The sequence below is a fragment of the Hermetia illucens genome, chromosome 7 (assembly GCF_905115235.1).
Source record: "Hermetia illucens chromosome 7, iHerIll2.2.curated.20191125, whole genome shotgun sequence".
Taxonomy (NCBI): Eukaryota; Metazoa; Arthropoda; class Insecta; order Diptera; family Stratiomyidae; genus Hermetia; species Hermetia illucens.
Genome location: NC_051855.1, coordinates 7,013,452 through 7,030,279, shown reverse-complemented (window position 1 = coordinate 7,030,279; position 16,828 = coordinate 7,013,452). Strand labels below are relative to the sequence as shown.

General features: G+C 49.4%; 2 protein-coding genes across 2 annotated transcripts; one reads left to right on the top strand and one right to left on the bottom strand.

The window, feature by feature from the left end:
• The first annotated feature begins 7,873 nt into the window (after positions 1-7,873).
• Positions 7,874-9,737, top strand: LOC119660869 (la-related protein 7). Its single transcript, XM_038069780.1, has 2 exons — positions 7,874-8,156; positions 8,267-9,737. Exons 1-2 carry the CDS (start codon positions 7,979-7,981, stop codon positions 9,643-9,645), a joined length of 1,557 nt encoding a protein of 518 aa, XP_037925708.1. The 5' UTR covers positions 7,874-7,978; the 3' UTR covers positions 9,646-9,737.
• On the bottom strand, positions 9,716-11,040 carry LOC119660871. The gene is made up of 2 exons (XM_038069782.1): positions 10,563-11,040; positions 9,716-10,505 (listed from the first exon to the last, which is right to left on the bottom strand). Exons 1-2 carry the CDS (start codon positions 10,893-10,895, stop codon positions 9,912-9,914), a joined length of 927 nt encoding a protein of 308 aa, XP_037925710.1. The 5' UTR covers positions 10,896-11,040; the 3' UTR covers positions 9,716-9,911.
• Positions 11,041-16,828: the final 5,788 nt, after the last annotated feature.

Genomic DNA, 16,828 nt, shown 5'->3' with positions numbered 1-16,828 from the left:
TGAATCTGATAACGACGGCGTGTGAGGCTTCCATGCCCCGGAGAGGCCCCAGGCGCGACAAGCCTTCTATGTACTGGTGGACGCCGGAAATTGCCGACCTACGGAAGGAGTGTCATAAACTCCGCCGTTTGGCACAACGTTTGTACGCCAACGAGGAGGCATGTGCCATAAAGGCACAATATAGATCAGCAAAAAGGAGACTCCGCAGCGCAAAGCTCGCGGCTGGCAAAATCTTGTTAATGAGGTGAATGATAACCCGTGGGGACCTAGCTATAAGCTTGTCACTCGGAAAATCGGGGCTCTGCGGAAGCCTTGCATATTGAGCACCGACCAGATGGACCGCATTGTGCGGGCATTGTTCCCCAGACACCCTGTACGGGTTGATGTAAATAGCGCGGAAAGCGTCGTGGATTGCCCCCTTTTCACAATGGGAGAACTCGAAGAAGCGGTTCTCACTATGAAAAACAGGAAGGCGCCAGCTCCTGATGGCATCCCGGCGGAAGTTTACAAACTGGTGTTCCGCCAACGGCCAGAATTGCTACTCGAAGCGTTCAACGCGTGCTTGAAGGAGGGCATTTTTCCTTGTCGCTGGAAAGTGGCCATACTCGCGTTGATCAGTAAGGGTAAAGGAGACCCGGAGCTCCCGTCTGCATACCGACCGCTGTGTATGCTTGACACGGCTGGAAAAGTGCTCGAGAAGCTCATCAGGGGTAGACTCGCTGAAGCGATCCGTGCTGCCAGGGACTTATCCGCAAGGCAGTTCGGGTTTAGAACAGGGAAATCTACAGTGGATGCTGTTATGGAGGTCGTAGATGCGTTTAATCGAGCCGGGGCACACAGCTGCCGATCTCGACGGATAGTGCTCCTCATAACGCTTGATGTCAGAAATGCCTTCAATTCCGTAAGATGGACAGATATGCTAGGCACACTAGAGAACTCCTTTCACGTGCCAAGCTATCTGTTGCGGATATTGAGGGACTATCTGAAAGATCGCTCCCTGTTCTATGAGACGCTAGAGGGCCAGAGGAGGATGGAAATCACGTCGGGAGTAGCGCAGGAATCCATCCTAGGGCCGGACCTCTGGAACGCTTCCTACGATAGTCTGCTAAGACTCGATAAGCCTGAAGAGTCGCGCCTGGTCTGTTATGCAGACGACGTTGCGGCACTTGTTGCCGGACGCACTGTTGAACAGGCGCAAAGCAGACTTGGCATATTGATGCGAAGGGTAAACGGTTAGATGACTGCTCACGGTTTCAACCTTGCGCTGGAAAAAACCGAAGTAGTCATCCTGACCAAAATGAGAATCCCGACCTTGCGTCCCATATCGATCGACGAGTTGACTATAGAGTCAAAACCAGCGATTAAATACCTTGGTTTAATGCTCGACTCGAAGGGGGCTGCAGCAGGAGTCGCGGCCTTGAGTCGGCTAATGGCGAATGTCGGCGGCCCTATATCAACTAGGAGACGTCTCCTCATGGGAGCAACGCAGTCCGTCCTTCTCTATGGTGCGGAGGTATGGGCTGATGCCCTTGACAAGGAGGTGCATCGTAAACGCCTCGCTCAAGTGCAGAGGCGGGGAGCTTTGCGAGTGGCGTCTGCTTATCGCACCGTCTCCAAACCGGCTGTGATGGTGATTGCGGGAGTGATCCCCGTTGCCCTCCTTGCCAAGGAGCGCAAAGCTATCTATCGCCGTAAGAGCGAAAACTTAACAGAAGTGGTTGCCCGTGAAGAACGTCAACGCACCCTTAACGAGTGGCTACTTTCTTGGCAAAATGAGCGAAGGGGCAAGTGGACTGCGCGGCTCATCGACAAATTAGACCCATGGTTGAACAGAAAGCACGGTGAGATTGATTACTTCCTTACCCAACTTCTAAGTGGGCATGGAGGTTTTCAGTTTTACCTGCACAGGGTTGGGAAGGCGCGATCTCCTGATTGTGTGTTCTGCAATAGAGTGGCGGATGACGCTGAACACACCTTTTACTCTTGCGAGAGGTGGCACGGCCTCCGCCAGGAGCTTTATGCAGACACAGGGGAGCTCTCTCCAGACAACATTGTCAGAAAGATGCTGAAGAGCGCTGGCAGCTGGAATCGTATTGCGCATTATGTTCGGGCTCTTCTTACTACGAAGAAGATTGAACTCGACCGGCAAAGGGATCGGACGGTAAGGGGTTCCCTGAACTAACAACTCCCTTCCTCCCCTCCCCTCCCGTTGGTGAAAGGAATTCCCTGACTTGAAGGCTCCCAAAGCCGGGAGAGCGGGAGGGCTAGCCCGAAGTAATGTGTCAAACGGTTCCAGGCTGGTTCTCTGATGACAGGGAGGTGTTTAGTTGGTAGTCCGCCAGCGTGCTGTTGCGGGAGTCCAACACTCTGTGCGTAAACGCATTCACCTACCCTACTCCCAAAAAAAAAAGGGCAAGTTCCATGGAGAACATTGGAATAGTGCTGGATCTGGAGCCCTGGGTGTACCGGGGGCAGATTCGCGGTCTGGAAGGTCCAATCAGGTGAACTCTAAACTGGTATGGGAATGCCTTGAGAGACTGAATACACTCGGCTCATCCAAAAAGGTCTGGATACTTTGGGTTCCAGGCCATACTGGGTTGGAAGGCAATGAGGCAGCGGACGAACTAGCCAAGAATGGAGCAGGGATGCCTTTACACGGGCCAGAACCCTTCTGTGGAATCGGAAACGGTTTCATGGCTATGAATCTAAGAAAAGAAGAGAAACGGTTGAGGGAACTATACTGGGCGGGCCTACCAGGGATGGAGCAGTCCAGGGTGTTTATTGGGGGATACGAACCCATACGCACAAAGGATTGCTTAAACCTCACCAAAAAGAACCTCCGAATCATATTGGGAATTCTCACTGGTCATTGTCGGCTGAACTATCACCTAGGGAAGCTAGGGATATCTACGGACACTGCCTGCAGGTTTTGTGAGGAGGATGACGAAACCGCTATACACGTTCTGGGACAGTGTCCGGCACTTGTGGAAAGTAGGTCGAGACATCTGGGAGAACACTTAATACCAGATGCAGAGCTGAAAGATCTGGAAGTAGGGAACATACTAAAGTTCCTAACGGTTATAGGCCTGCTTGAGAGGCTATGATCAATAAATAACCAGTAAAAGGGGCACAATAGTTCTTCAAGGATGCGGTGCGACTTTCCCTTAACAGAATAATAATGACCGTTCCAGACCTTTGTTCAGCGTCATACTATTATCATCCATCAATAAATGAGCTATCTCTCTAGAAGGTGAAATCCAGTCCATAATGTCCTGCGGAAACTCAATTTGATTCACCGAGGGATGAAGGTTGAATTTTGAAGACGTGTTGGGACGTAGATCTCTAAAATTATACTGAAACGAGTCATGTAGCACCCAAATGGACGGAGCAGAGATATAAGTAAACTTCATTAGGAGGACATTGTTCGTAATTAAAGGTTGATATTTTCGCTGCTAGATGAGTCGACCCCGCTACCAGGTGAAAATATAAAATAAAGGCCAAAGAAGATGAGGAATTTAATTGAAACAACTTCAGCCTGTGGGCTTTGAAGATTGGATGAAATCTCTTCCACCACAGGCCTTTAGTGGCCTGGAACCCCTAAAGAATTGCTGGTGTTGCAGTACCTGAACGTAACGCTTCATCTATTCTAAAAAACTGAAGCTAGTCAGTTCCGGGTGACTCCCATCAAAGGCGGGGCTGGTCATACAACAAACCCTTTCCAAAATGGAAGCGTATAATCTTGAATAATGGCCAGTCAGAATGCCCTGTGAGTGTGGGCTAGGGAATGCTCTCAAAGTGTTCCCTGCTTGCCGTAAGAGGTGACTAAAAGGAGTAGAAATTTGTGAGCTAGGAACTTGCAAATTTTGAAACTTCATTGATACCGAAACGTCAACAACGCATCGGATAGGGACTGATCCTCCCGTCGAAGACCTTTGACTATCAAAAACGGACTACGATTGATTTCTAGAATGTGCGCACGCACTTCAACCATGATAGCGAGCGTCCCCAGAATACTCGCTTCCTTCTTTCTGAGCAGGAATTCCAACGATATAAGCTGGACATGGCCAAAGCGAAGTAAGACGATAAGACTCTGGAGAGTACTTCTTGCCCTCTTGTAGAAATATGCTTTTGTACTCTGGAAAGCCAAGTGGTAGCAGATACGGATCCGGTGTCGGGTTGTTTCTGATGACTACCGCAAGATGCACTCTTTTGGTCTAGGAGCGGGTTTCTAACACACCTCTTACTGCACGTTAAGCAGCATCACAGTTGTACAGCCTCACGCACCAACGAAGACTTCCGATATAGTGAAGCCCATGGTGTTTTACGTAGGCGCCTGTCGTGAGACTTAACCCTACGGTCCTCTTAAGACACGGATTGATTTTGTGACCACAATCAGAGCCCAGAGCAACAACGGTACCAGTCTATACCAAATGCATGGCTTAGTATTCATGCTGGTGGATGCAAGACCTACCTAACTCTCTACTGAGCTAAGGAGTATGGCACCCGTGCTGAAACGCAACACCACGTCGAGGCCCGAAGGTCTCTTCTCGCTTGAGCATAACCACAACCACCATAAAACTCCCACTAGGGGGCCAACCGCAACCAACCGAGCTGTACTCAGATACGACAGGAATTCTCCTGGAGTATAAGAGTCTAGGGGCTACCTCGGTTCCCATGGTGCCAGTATACCCCTGGTAAGGTTTCGTGACCGAAGCCACTTCAGATGAGTCCCCGTGCAAACTCGGGTCTGATCGCCCTGATTAGGCCTACTGAATCACGGCCGGCAAACCAAAGTGATTACAGCGTCTCCCGGTGCCACCACTATGGAGTTTCTCCTCGGCCACTTGGTTTTGGTTTGGCCGATAGGGCTGCCGCCCCATCTTCCTCGCCGCCACCTCTGACCACTAGTGGAGGATGCTTTCTACGAGCAATTTCACGCAGTTTAGGGGAGGCTTCCTAAAGGTGACATTGTAATCGTAATGGATAATCTGAATGCCTTGCTCGGACACGTGATGGGGAGACACGGTCTTAGCGATCGCGGTTATCGTGGAGGTTCGTGAATTTCTGCAACTTTCACCACCTCATCATCGGAGGCACACTGTTCGAGGACAGAGACTGCCATAAGGTCAGTTGGATTTCAACTGAAATTTAGGCAGTGCCTCCTAGATGAGTCTAACAAGAAAGGCGCTGACATCGACCTCGAAAGGGATCACCATCTGTTGGCTGCTTACGGTCGCTTGCGTGTTGCGTCCACCACTTCTCGCAGGGTTGACCTGCGGTTGAGCTGCGACCCCCTAGGTTCAAGATCGGCCGCTTGTATGATCCAACTTTGGCTTGATGGTGGGAGAGCTATCTCGCTGATTTGACGACAAATATACTGAGGAACCCGAGCTTAACGGTCACCCAGGAGAGTTATTTATCGCTGCACCTGAAGTTACTGTAGATCCGTTGCTTCTACTCGTACAGAAATCTTTGGAATCGGATACCTTTTCCAGAGAATGGAAGAAGGGGATGATCGTTAAGATTACAAGGAAAAGCACTCGTTTTGAGTGTGACAATTACAGGGGTATCTGCGTGCTCTCTGCCGCGTAAAGATAATCACATAAACATCTCGAAGGCTTGATGGACAGAGAAAAAGCTGATTTCCGCTCCCACTGTGGGTTCGTCGGAGCTGCATTTACGCAATGGTTCTGCCATATCTTGGATGTGGAGGTCACCAATGCTATGTCTGGCGTGCAGCTCGTGATAACCCGCGGATGGCTTGTATTCGACCCTCGTCTAATCCAAATTCCATCCGAACATCACCGCTGAATATGTCATTCTCAACAGACTTCTAAGATGGTCATCAGTGCCAGAATACAACTTGATGTCACCTAAGTACATCAAGTGTGTCAGTTCGCACTTAGCACGTAGCTCATATTTGATTGCGAAACCATGCCCTCTAACGGCAAAAAACTAAAGGGGACTCAGCGAATCCCCCTAGAAGATGCCTCTCCGTATATGGATAGGGAGTTATTGGTTCTGGCTATGGAGAAGCTTATCTGCTCGCGTGACTAGGTTCAACATGCTTTTGACCATGAAGTCTGGACGCTCTTCGTTGAGCTCTCACATTATGTCAGCCGGGTCTGTCTGTCTATGGAGACCGCGGATTACCAAGGACTGAATCCTCTTTTATGAAAGCAAAGATCGCCGGGTAATCTTCGATACTCTGAGCAAATATGAGGGTTCTGTCGGTTCTCGTGTTCTTTAGGATTGCTTTCAACGATTTTTCTTTCTGTAAATAAATTATGTACCCAGTGATCGCGGGTCGCTTCACTTCGAGAACTCAGAGCAAACTGTATGCACTTCTGGAAAGAGCTAAAACGCGATCAACAAGTTTGGAATCCTGACGCTGACGAGTTTCCGGCACAATTCGTTGATTTAGCGCTCATCAGTGAGCAGTACCAGAAAAGGGACCCAGCTTCACGGCACTTCGACATATCCAGCACCGCTGCGATCTGTGTTCGGTGCTTAGAATTCCTGTCCAGGGCAAAGGGGACGGTTTTGCACCGCATTTTACGGGCACTATTCCCTGCGCACCCCGTACGGAATGATGGCAACAGTGTGGAGAGCGGTGACGACTGCCCCCTTTTGTCCATAAAAAAGTTGAAAGAGGTAGACCTCTCTATTGAAAAAAAAACAAGCAGCAGGACCCGTGTGTGGTATACAAACTGATGCTGCAACATCGGCCAGACCTACTGCTCGGCGCATTCAACGCTTGCCTGAAAGAAAGGATTTTCCCTTTTCATTGGAAAGTGGCGAGGCTGGCGCTAATCAGCAAAGGGAAAAGCGACCCTGAGTTACCGTCTTCATACCGCCCAATTTGTATGCTGACGGGAAAGTGCTTGAAAAGATCAACAGAAGTAAACTTATCCCCACGGCAGTTCGGCTTGCAAACTCTTGGCCGCATTCGAGAGAAGAATCCGCGATACCATGACCGTCAGGTTGTCGATAAAATCTGGCTCAATAGGTTACCGTGGGCCGATCACTTAATCCGCATGGGTGATGATGATCCAGCCCGGAAAGTCTATAAGGGCAATATCTATGGTGGAAAAAGAAGACGAGGCAGACCCTGCCCGAGATGCAGCGATGGCGTAGGTCAGGATGCCAGACAGCTTTTAGGGATATTGCATTGGTGTCAGGTAATTATGTACATAGCTGAATGGATTTCAATATTTGCAACGTCTGATCCTTTCAGGCTTTATTTGAACAGATTGCTTACATGCATCCAGCGTGTAATTACCTAACTCGCTCTCAATGTTTATCTAATTCTAATGTCCTTCCGTTTTCATGTAAACTAGCAAACCAACCATAATAAACCAAAATAATTTGTTCAACTTCTTGAATGAAGTGCTCTAACACGCTTCAAGGCCCTGATCCAATCTGGATTGTTGTGCCAACGATTATTATTATTATTATATTATGCTCGTTGTCTTCAATTCACTTTTATCTAAGCGGACGAATTCCGACAATGAAAGTGTGTAGAATTAAAAATATGCAGGCACATAGTGCTGAAAATTGTGTGATAAGTCGAAGCAAAAACGTGTTAATTCGATGAATGCTCCTTCATTTTTCGAGTGTTATAAGTCAAAAATGATATAAGTCGAAGTTTGATAAGTCGAGGTATACCTGTAACATAAAAATATGAAAAAAACTGTCGCGTGCAATCCGAAAGTAACTTCCGGATGACATCTTGGATTTCCGACTAATCATCTCATCCGTAGACACGCACTACATTCCCCTAACCTCATGAATGTGGAACAAAGTTCATCCGTAGCGCAAACCAGACGTCAACTTGAAATTTCTGCGTTCCACAACATAGACAGCTGTTTCCCTTCTGTCAGGCGGCCGGCGGACGTCATTCTCGCAGTTTTGTTTGAATTTCGTGAGTTTTCTGACTTGGAACGCGCTGGAATTTGTAAATTAAAATCACAGGAAAATGGGTGAAGTGGCTGACGAAGAAAACACGACGCCAAATAAGCCCAAACAGTCGAAAAAGGCCCGACAACGGAAGAAAAGCTACTTCAATGCAATTCGTAAACAAATGGAGTTCTATTTTGGCGACGCGAATTTATCCAAAGATCGTTTTCTGAGGAAACTGATCGAGGAGGATCCTTGTAAGTAGCCTTATTGGTGGCATAGCTCCGAGAAGCCTTGATCCGTTCCCGGACTGCAGGGGTGATTAAGGGAAATAGTTGGCTAACATTCGTTTCTCTTTGCTCCTTAGATGTCCCGCTCAGTACGTTTATGACCTTTAATAAAATCAAGAAACTCGCAAAATCTGTGGAGGACATCACGAAAGCCTTGAAGAATTCAGAGCTGTTGGAAGTCAATGGAAATCTGACAGGGGTACGACGCCGCAGTGAAATCCCCGAAGTTCACGATGCCGATGATAAGACGGTCTACGTGGAGTCGCTGCCGCAGGACGTGGATCACGACTGGGCCATTAAAGCCTTCAGTCGGTTCGGTGCGGTTGCGTATGTCTCTCTGCCCAAGTATAAAAACTCGAATAAACTCAAGGAGTTCGGCTTTGTGGAGTTCGAGGCCGTTAGCTCGGTTGAGAAGGCACTGAAGGCCTTTCGAGCGTTCAACGGAGTCCTTTGCTACGAGACCACCAAACCGGAGGAGCTGATGAGCGTTCAGTCGTTCATCAAGCAGCAAGAACTGGACAAATCAAGCGAAGCTGCTTCACAAGATAACAAGACGGTACCTGACAAAGATGCGGAATCGGACTGCTGCTCGTCAGCGTCCTCGGATAGCTTACAGCCGCCTGCGAAAAGGATAAAACTATCCGACACTGAGACTCCAACGTCCGAGCTAGAATCAGAGGTTAAACCGAGCAAGAAAACGCGGAAGCATCGAAAGAAAACCAAACTCGTCGACATAGACCGCGATAACGTTCCAGACATAACGCAACTGAGGATCACCACGAAAAAGGAATGGAAGCGATTGCGGAATAAGTATTTGAATCTCCAACGCGAGAAAATGGCAGAATTAAAGCGTCACATGTCAAGTAATCGAGGCCCAAAGGTGCCCCGGTCGGCGCCACCGCCGCGGTTACCAGTTCATCGGAGTCCGCACAACATGAATTTCTACCAAGACCGCGATAAAGGAGGTGACAAGGACGCGGATCAACCGAATCCGTCCCACAACCAAACTAAGAACGAAGAGAAACAGGAGTCAGCACTTCCCAACGGGGCTCAAAGTAGCACCACTAGAAGACAAGCCAAGGAACAGACTACTCTGCACTACGAGTCGGGACTGATCATAGCCGTTCGTCTGCTGGAACCATGCGTGGATGTTAAAGGATTCAAAGCGGAGATGCGTCAATACGAGCAAGTTAAGTATGTTGACGTCAAGGAAGGAGCCGTGGACGCGTTTCTACGATGCGACTGTGCAGTTGGGGCGCAGAACCTTGTGAAACAGATTGCCTGTGCCGAATACACATGCGAAATTCTGTCGAGCGCCCGAGAGGAGGCTTATTGGAAGAAGATCATGCAGGATCGAGCGGATAAGCTGGAGAAAAGGGTGAAAATCCCGTCAAAACGTGGTCGTGAGAAGATCAAGCAACAAATACCCAATCATATCCGATTTGATGAAGACTAGCCCCTGCCGGAGTCATGTTTTTCTGATTCAATTCCAGTGTGTCTGCCGTTGTTTGAATGAAACTCGCAAATTATAAACTATTTCTTAGGAAACTTTGTTTTTTATTTGGATAAGTTTTGTCTCCAACAACATAAGCGTCTATCCATGAACATAATAGGATTCTTATCGGTAAAAAAAAGATTTATTCTTAGTCAGTATCCACCTCGAACGAGAAAATTCGGATTAAAAAAAATGAATGAAAAACGAAATGTACGACTTCACTCCCGCTAAGGCTTCTTTGGATAAAAATATCTAAAAATGCCGCTAATTTTCCGTGAGAAGTACGCTCCCCACGATTCTCCAGATGCCTGAGGGTTTGCAACTGGTCCCTTCTGCTTAGTCTTCACCTCCGATTCGCTATGTGCCTGCATAGCCAACAAAATATCACGCAGCGAACGGATCTCTCGGTGTATGCTCTCGGTATCTTTGAATTTACTGCCCACCAGGCCCAGTTGCGTTGTGTGATAGTAATGACCGATTGTGGACAATACCAAGGTGAATACCGATGTTATTAGGGTTCCGATTAAGCCCCAAAGACGAAGCGTGTTGGCATGCACTTTCTCCTTCTCGTATGAGTCATTGATTGCGGCGGTCAAATGAGTGAAAAGCTTGCGTTCCTCGTCATCGGCTTCATCATACTCGGACTGCAGCCGCTCCTCGTCCTTGAGCAATCTAATTTCATTGTGAACGAGGGTCAGGTAGCCATCAGTGCCTCGTCTGATCGCAATACTGTCTGCATGGATTTGCTTCAATTCCCGCCTGATCTCGGATAGTTTGTGGAGAATGTCACGCTTCTGTTGCCCGGACTCAATCAGTTTATCCTAGAATTGAAACTGTCGGTTGGGTAGCAGCCCTAGGTTTGCTTTATATTTCCATACCTTTAACTGGATGACCCTGTCCTGTGCCTCCCGCACCTCATCCATATGTGAAAGTTCCTCAATGAGGACATTGGCTTTGAAGAGAGATCGCTGGATGATTCCTTTTCTCTCCGTTGATTTCTCTATATTCCCCTTGAGTTGCGATGATGCCGTGATATCGAGCTCCCGAGGCTTTTGAATGTTTTGAATTGGCGAGATATTGGCTGCCTGTTGCGAACATGTTCTGATTTGATGCCGGGTCCATGGCAAGTTATCACAAAGTTTTCGATGGAAAAATGCACTGCTGGCCGCGCTGACATGCCGCGATTTGTACATAACACGCAGGAGTGACATGTTTTCAGCAGTTCCAGGAAGTAGTGAGGCTATTTCTATAACAGCTCCCCCGACGCATTGCTTAAAACAACTCCAACCCTCAAGAACCCACTCGCGAAGTGAACGAACGTCTAATCCAAAACACTCCACCACCAAACAGCGTTACCAGATCACTGTCAAATGTCATTCGATCAACTAAATGGGGTTATGTTCAATGAATGCCGGCTAGCACGTTTTTGACAGTTACTTTTCAAATTTATTTAATTTATGTGGATTAGTTTTGAGTACTGAGGTAAGCACTATGTTAGTAGCGAATGGTAATTATTGATGTCACTTAAATTAGTACATAATCATTGAAGCCAAGCCCACCCCTCAGGGGTCGTTAGCGATTTTTAAACGGGTCGCTTACGATACGGGGTGTGACGTCCCCGAGGTGCCCAAGTAATTAGTTCTGCCCCCTAGCTGGCAGCATACCTGCGTCCTAGGTAGTAGCCTCGAGAAAGCTTCTCGGTGAAGAGCGAACCGTGAATGACCGGTACACGTCGGGACACACTGGGAGTCTCTGGAGCCGTCGACGGGGTGATGTGAGCGTAGCTCTGCCAAGGTGGTAGTTGCGACGTGTATCAGGAGCCAGCCCCTTCGGGACCCTGGTCGGGAAGTGTGCATTGAACCGGTGTTAGTAGACCGCGTTGCCCCGAGCGAGCGCTGATCCGTCCGTGAATTCCGGGATCAGCTAAGCGTAGGTCAGGCCTCAGGGAACTGGGATAGGGGCTGTGTCCCTGAGGGTATACCCGTTCTTGACTATTGCGGCCCGCTCCCTTGCACACGATCCGCTAGTACCTTTTTCATGGAGAATATTCAGAAAATTATAAAAAAAAAAAAACGACGAAACAACAGACAAGGAGGAAGAGCTGGGTGCGTTTGGGCGGAGCACAAAAATGTGTCGTTCACCGCAGCGATCAATGAAAGAGGCAACGAGGGCTGACATACCCGATGAGACACCGGGGCGCCCAAATAAAGAGGAAGCCTCATCAAGTGGCGCGACTGACCGTGCGGAGATGGCAATTCCATTACCTTGCAGTGCCTCTGTTTTGGAAGTAAGCTCAGTGAGAAACGCTAGTCCTGAGCAGATGGATTTGGACACAAATCGAGTGGAAGTGCAATTGACCGTCCTCGCTAGAGCCGAAGAGGAAAGGCTCATCAGAAAGTGCGCAGCAGAGGTGAAACGTATGCGGTCGGCAACGTTCCTTCAGAGGAACGTCAGCAAAGGCGTCAAAAACGGGCTGATGGAACCGGAGGAACTACTGGACCGCATTTCCTTTTATAGACGAACGTGGAGAGCAGCGGAAGACGATTGTAGAGCAGAAACAGTCGCACTCCCCGCTGAGAATGCTGCTTGCGTCAAACGGTCCGCAGATAGCCCTCTGCAAAGTGAACTGGGAAAAAAGCGGAAAGAGGACGAAGTGCCTGAAGGAGACTTTATCGAAGTAGTCTCCAAGGCCCAAAAAAAGAAGGCGAAAAAGGATAAAAAGAAACAACGGACTCCATCACCAGAGGCACGTCTGTCCAAAAACAAGGAGGCTGCCAACCCAAAGCCAGTAGCTCTGCTCATTAAGCCGACGGAAGGCAAGACATTTGCGGAAGTCCTTAGTGAAATCCGCTACAGGATGAAACCCGAGGAGAACGGAGCAGAGGTGTCTTCGATACGGAAAACGAGAAGTGGTGGAGTTCTCGTCGAACTGGGCCCAAAGACGACCAATAAGAGCACGTTCTGCGAAGCGGTCAAGGGGCTATTGGGGGAGAAGGCTCTTGTTTCCAGCCTAGAACCCATGTGCTCTCTAGAAATACGGGATCTTCACTGCCTCACAGAAAAGGCCGAAGTAGAGGAGACGCTAAAGCGTGAATGTCCAGAGGTGACCAATGCCCGGGTAGGTATTACCTCTGTAAATGCTCGAGGCCAAAAGCTCGCCGTGGTGGAAGTCCCCGAGCAATATGCGAGGAAAGTCCTTAACAGCGGGAGAATCAAAATCGGATGGGTAGTATGCAGGGTACGAATGCGGATAGTCCCCACCAAGTGCTACAGGTGTCTGGACTATGGACACACGTCAGCAGCTTGCAAGGGTCCGGACAGGAGGACAGCATGCCGGAGATGCGGCCAAGCGGGTCATCAAGCGAAGACTTGGAAGGAAAGCGAGAGTTGTGTTCTCTGCAGGGATCGTGGCGCGTCTGGCGAAAGCGTCGCACACACTGCGGGCTCGGGATGGTGTCGGATCTTCAGGGCGGAATTGGAGAGGGCTAGGGTGCGAACGCCATGATCCGCATTTTGCAAATTAACATGCATCAGAGTGCAACCGCTCACCAGTTGCTAGCAGAGTTCGCTGCGGAAGTAAATGCTGATCTAGTGCTGATTAGCGAGCAATACCGAAACAAGGACCCGTCCTCATGGTATCTCGACTTATCGGGCACCGCTGCCATGTGGGTTCGGGACGACGTTCGACTTCGTGTTCTTGCCGAAGGCCGGGGGGACGGATTTGTCTGGATCCGGTGTTTAGGGATAACGTTTTTTAGCGTTTTCCTGAAGCCGAATGAGTCGATTTCGGACTTTCAGCGCCGGCTTGATGCTCTGGAGGACGCCGTTTCGAGCACGGAGGGACGAATCCTGGTTGGCGGTGATTTTAATGCCAGGGCTCTTGAATGGGGCATGCCTCACACAGATTCCAGAGGGAAACGAATTCTGGAAATGGCGGCGAGAACAGGACTGGTAGTTCTAAACACCGGATCTACCCCAACGTTCCGGCGCCCGGGCTGCGAAGGAAGCATTCCAGACGTAACCTTCGCGTCGGAATCACTGATGTCGCTGGTGGACGGGTGGCGAGTTCTGGAAGACTTCTCCGCAAGTGACCACCAATACATTGCTTTCGAAGTGGTGGACACAAACTCTCGGTGTGCGCCACCCCAGCGATCTACATGTACATGGAACGTCGTGAAAGTGAACACCGGGAAGTTTGTCGAAACTCTGAGAACAGGTGGGGCCACGCTGAAGGGTACTCCTGGAGCGGTGGCGCCGCAACTGACACTGTCGTAAATTCAGTTATGGACTTGATAACGACGGTCTGCGGAGCCTCCATGCCCAGGAAGGCATCGAGGCGCGGCAAACCTTTCATGTGTTGGTGGACAGTGGAAATCGCAGAGCTCCGGAAGGAGTGTCACAGGCTCCGCCGCTTAACACAACGTCTAGGCGAACGGGGGGGGGTCATGTCCCATAATGATGGAGTACAAATCAGCCAAAAGGAGACTCCGCAGTGCAATAAACAAAAGCAAAGCTCGCTGCTGGCAAGATCTGGTCGACGAGGTGAATGGGGATCCGTGGGAAATCGGTTAAAAATTAGTAACCCGAAAAATCGGGGCTCTGCAGAAACCCTGTTAAGGCCGAGCAGGTGGACCGCAATGTAAGGGCACTCTTCCCTGCACACCCCGTATGGGATGGTGACGTCGGCGCGGAGAGCGCAGAGGACTGTCCACTTTTCTCTATAAAAGAGTTGGAACAGGCAGTCCTCTCTATGAAAAACAAGAAGGCGCTAGGACCCGATGGTATTCCAGCAGAGGTATACAAACTGGTATTCCAACACCGGGCAGACCTACTGCTCGACGCATTCAACGCTTGCCTGAAAGAGGGCATTTTCCCTGCTCGTTGGAAGCTGATCCCTAAAGTGAAAGGCGATCCCGAACTGCCGTCTTCATACCGCCCACTATGTATGCTTGACACTGCTGGGAAAGTGCTCGAAAAGCTCATCAGAAATAGACTCGCTGAAGCGATACGCGCTGCCGGAGATTTATCTCCTCGGCAGTTTGGTTTTAGGGCAGGAAGATCGACAATTGATGCTGTCATGCAGGTCGTGGACGCCGTTCGACGAGCAGAGGCACATAGCCGCCGAACTCGACAGGTGTTGCTCCTCGTAACGCTTGACGTCAGAAACGCCTTCAATTCCGTAAGATGGAAAGACATTTTAGGCACACTAGACAATACCTTCACAATACGTGCCGAACTATCTCTAACGGATTTTGAGAGATTATCTGAGGAACCGCTCCCTACTCTATGAAACACTAGAGGGTCAAAGGTGGATGGATTTCACGTCGGAGGTAGCACAGGGATCCATCCTAGGGCCGGACCTCTGGAACGCTACCTATGACAGTCTGTTTAAACTCGACATGCCAGAAGAGTCGCGCCTGGTCTGTTACGCAGATGATGTCGCAGCGCTTGTTGCTGGACGCACTGTCGAACAGGCGCAAAGCAGACTCGGCATATTGATGCGACGGGTAAGCGGATGGATGACTACTCATGGTTTCAACCTTGCACTGGAAAAAACCGCAGTAGTCATCCTGACTAAAAAGAGAATTCAGACCCTGCGTCCCATATCGTTCGGCGAGTCGATAATCGAGTCAAAATCAGCGGTAAAGTACCTCGGGTTGACTCTTGACTCAAAGATGAGCTTTTCTGAGCAAATCCAAGCAGCAGCGAACAAGACTGCGGCTGGAGTTTCGGCGTTAAGTAGGATAATGGCAAACATTGGGGGTTCTACGTCTAGTAGGCCACGTCTCCTGATGAGCTCAACGCAGTCTGTCCTGCTCTACGGCGCAGAGGTATGGGCTGGCGTTCTTAAAAAGGAGGTATATCGTAAACGCCTCGCGCAAGTACAGAGACGGGGAGCTTTACGGGTGGCGTCTGCGTACCGCACTGTCTCTGAACCGGCCGTGATAGTGATCGCGGGAGTTATCCCCGTTGCCCTTCTTGCTAGGGAGCGTCAGGCCATATACAAGCGCAAGAGAGATGAGCCAAGGGAGGTGGTTGCTCGCGAAGAACGGCAACACACTCTACACGAGTGGCAGTCTTCTTGGCAAAATGAAACTAGAGGCAGTTGGACTGCGTCGCTCATCGGCAACTTAGGTGCGTGGCTGAATCGGAAGCATGGTGAGACTGACTATTTCCTTACCCAATTTTTAAGTGGGCATGGAGGTTTTCAGTCTTACCTGGGCAAGATTGGAAAGGCGTGTTCTCCGGATTGTGTGTTTTGCAATGGAGTTGTGAACGTAGATAACCAATTGTTGGCTACGTTCTTTCAGACGGACCCGCTTTAGCTTTGAGGTTACCTCAAGAGAGTTGGTCTCACAAAAGCACCTCCGTGATGATCATCTGGCCGACCTTATGCTCTTCTTTAGAGCTCTTCGAGCCGTTTTGTACCGAATTCAGCAAGCCGGTGAGTCAGACTTTAGAGTTCGGTTGAGGAGCACCCTTGTCGTTCTCCTCTGTTTCGCCAAATCCGAGTTCCACCATGGTGTTTTACACTTATTTTGCATCATGAGTGGACAGCTGTCTTCGAAAGCTTCTCTTATGTAAGTTGTGATCATTCGGGTTGCTTTCTCAATTCCAGCAATGCATTTGATGCATCTCCCAGGGATCGTAACCCGGACGCTCAATTCTGTTTTGTATGTCGCCCAATCTTACGTTCAAAAATTAAGTGGGTGGATCCATGCCCATTACAAAATCAATGGGTCTATCATTTCCACTAGCATACAATTTCCCCACCAACAACCCATGGTTCCTTTATGAGCTATATACATGTCTTGCAGCTATTGATCCGATGACTGGTAAGCGCAGTCGTCGCTTTACAATGCTGCAAATTTATCTGAGAGATGTGACACTTCATCTATACGCCCCTTTCGATGATTTTAGGAGCCAACACTTGTAATGTGACTGTCCCAAGCCCGTAGTGCACCTGTTACCCCGTTTGCTCCCGAACCTTCCTAATATCCGGTTCAGGAACGTCGATAGTGAGGAAAATTCCCGACCTGTCGGCTCTTCCTACTGCTTTGCTGCCTAATCGCATTCAGGTGGAGGTGTTGAGATTATTCTGGACTCCAAGTTGGGGACTCCAGCACCATTACGCCTTGGCTGC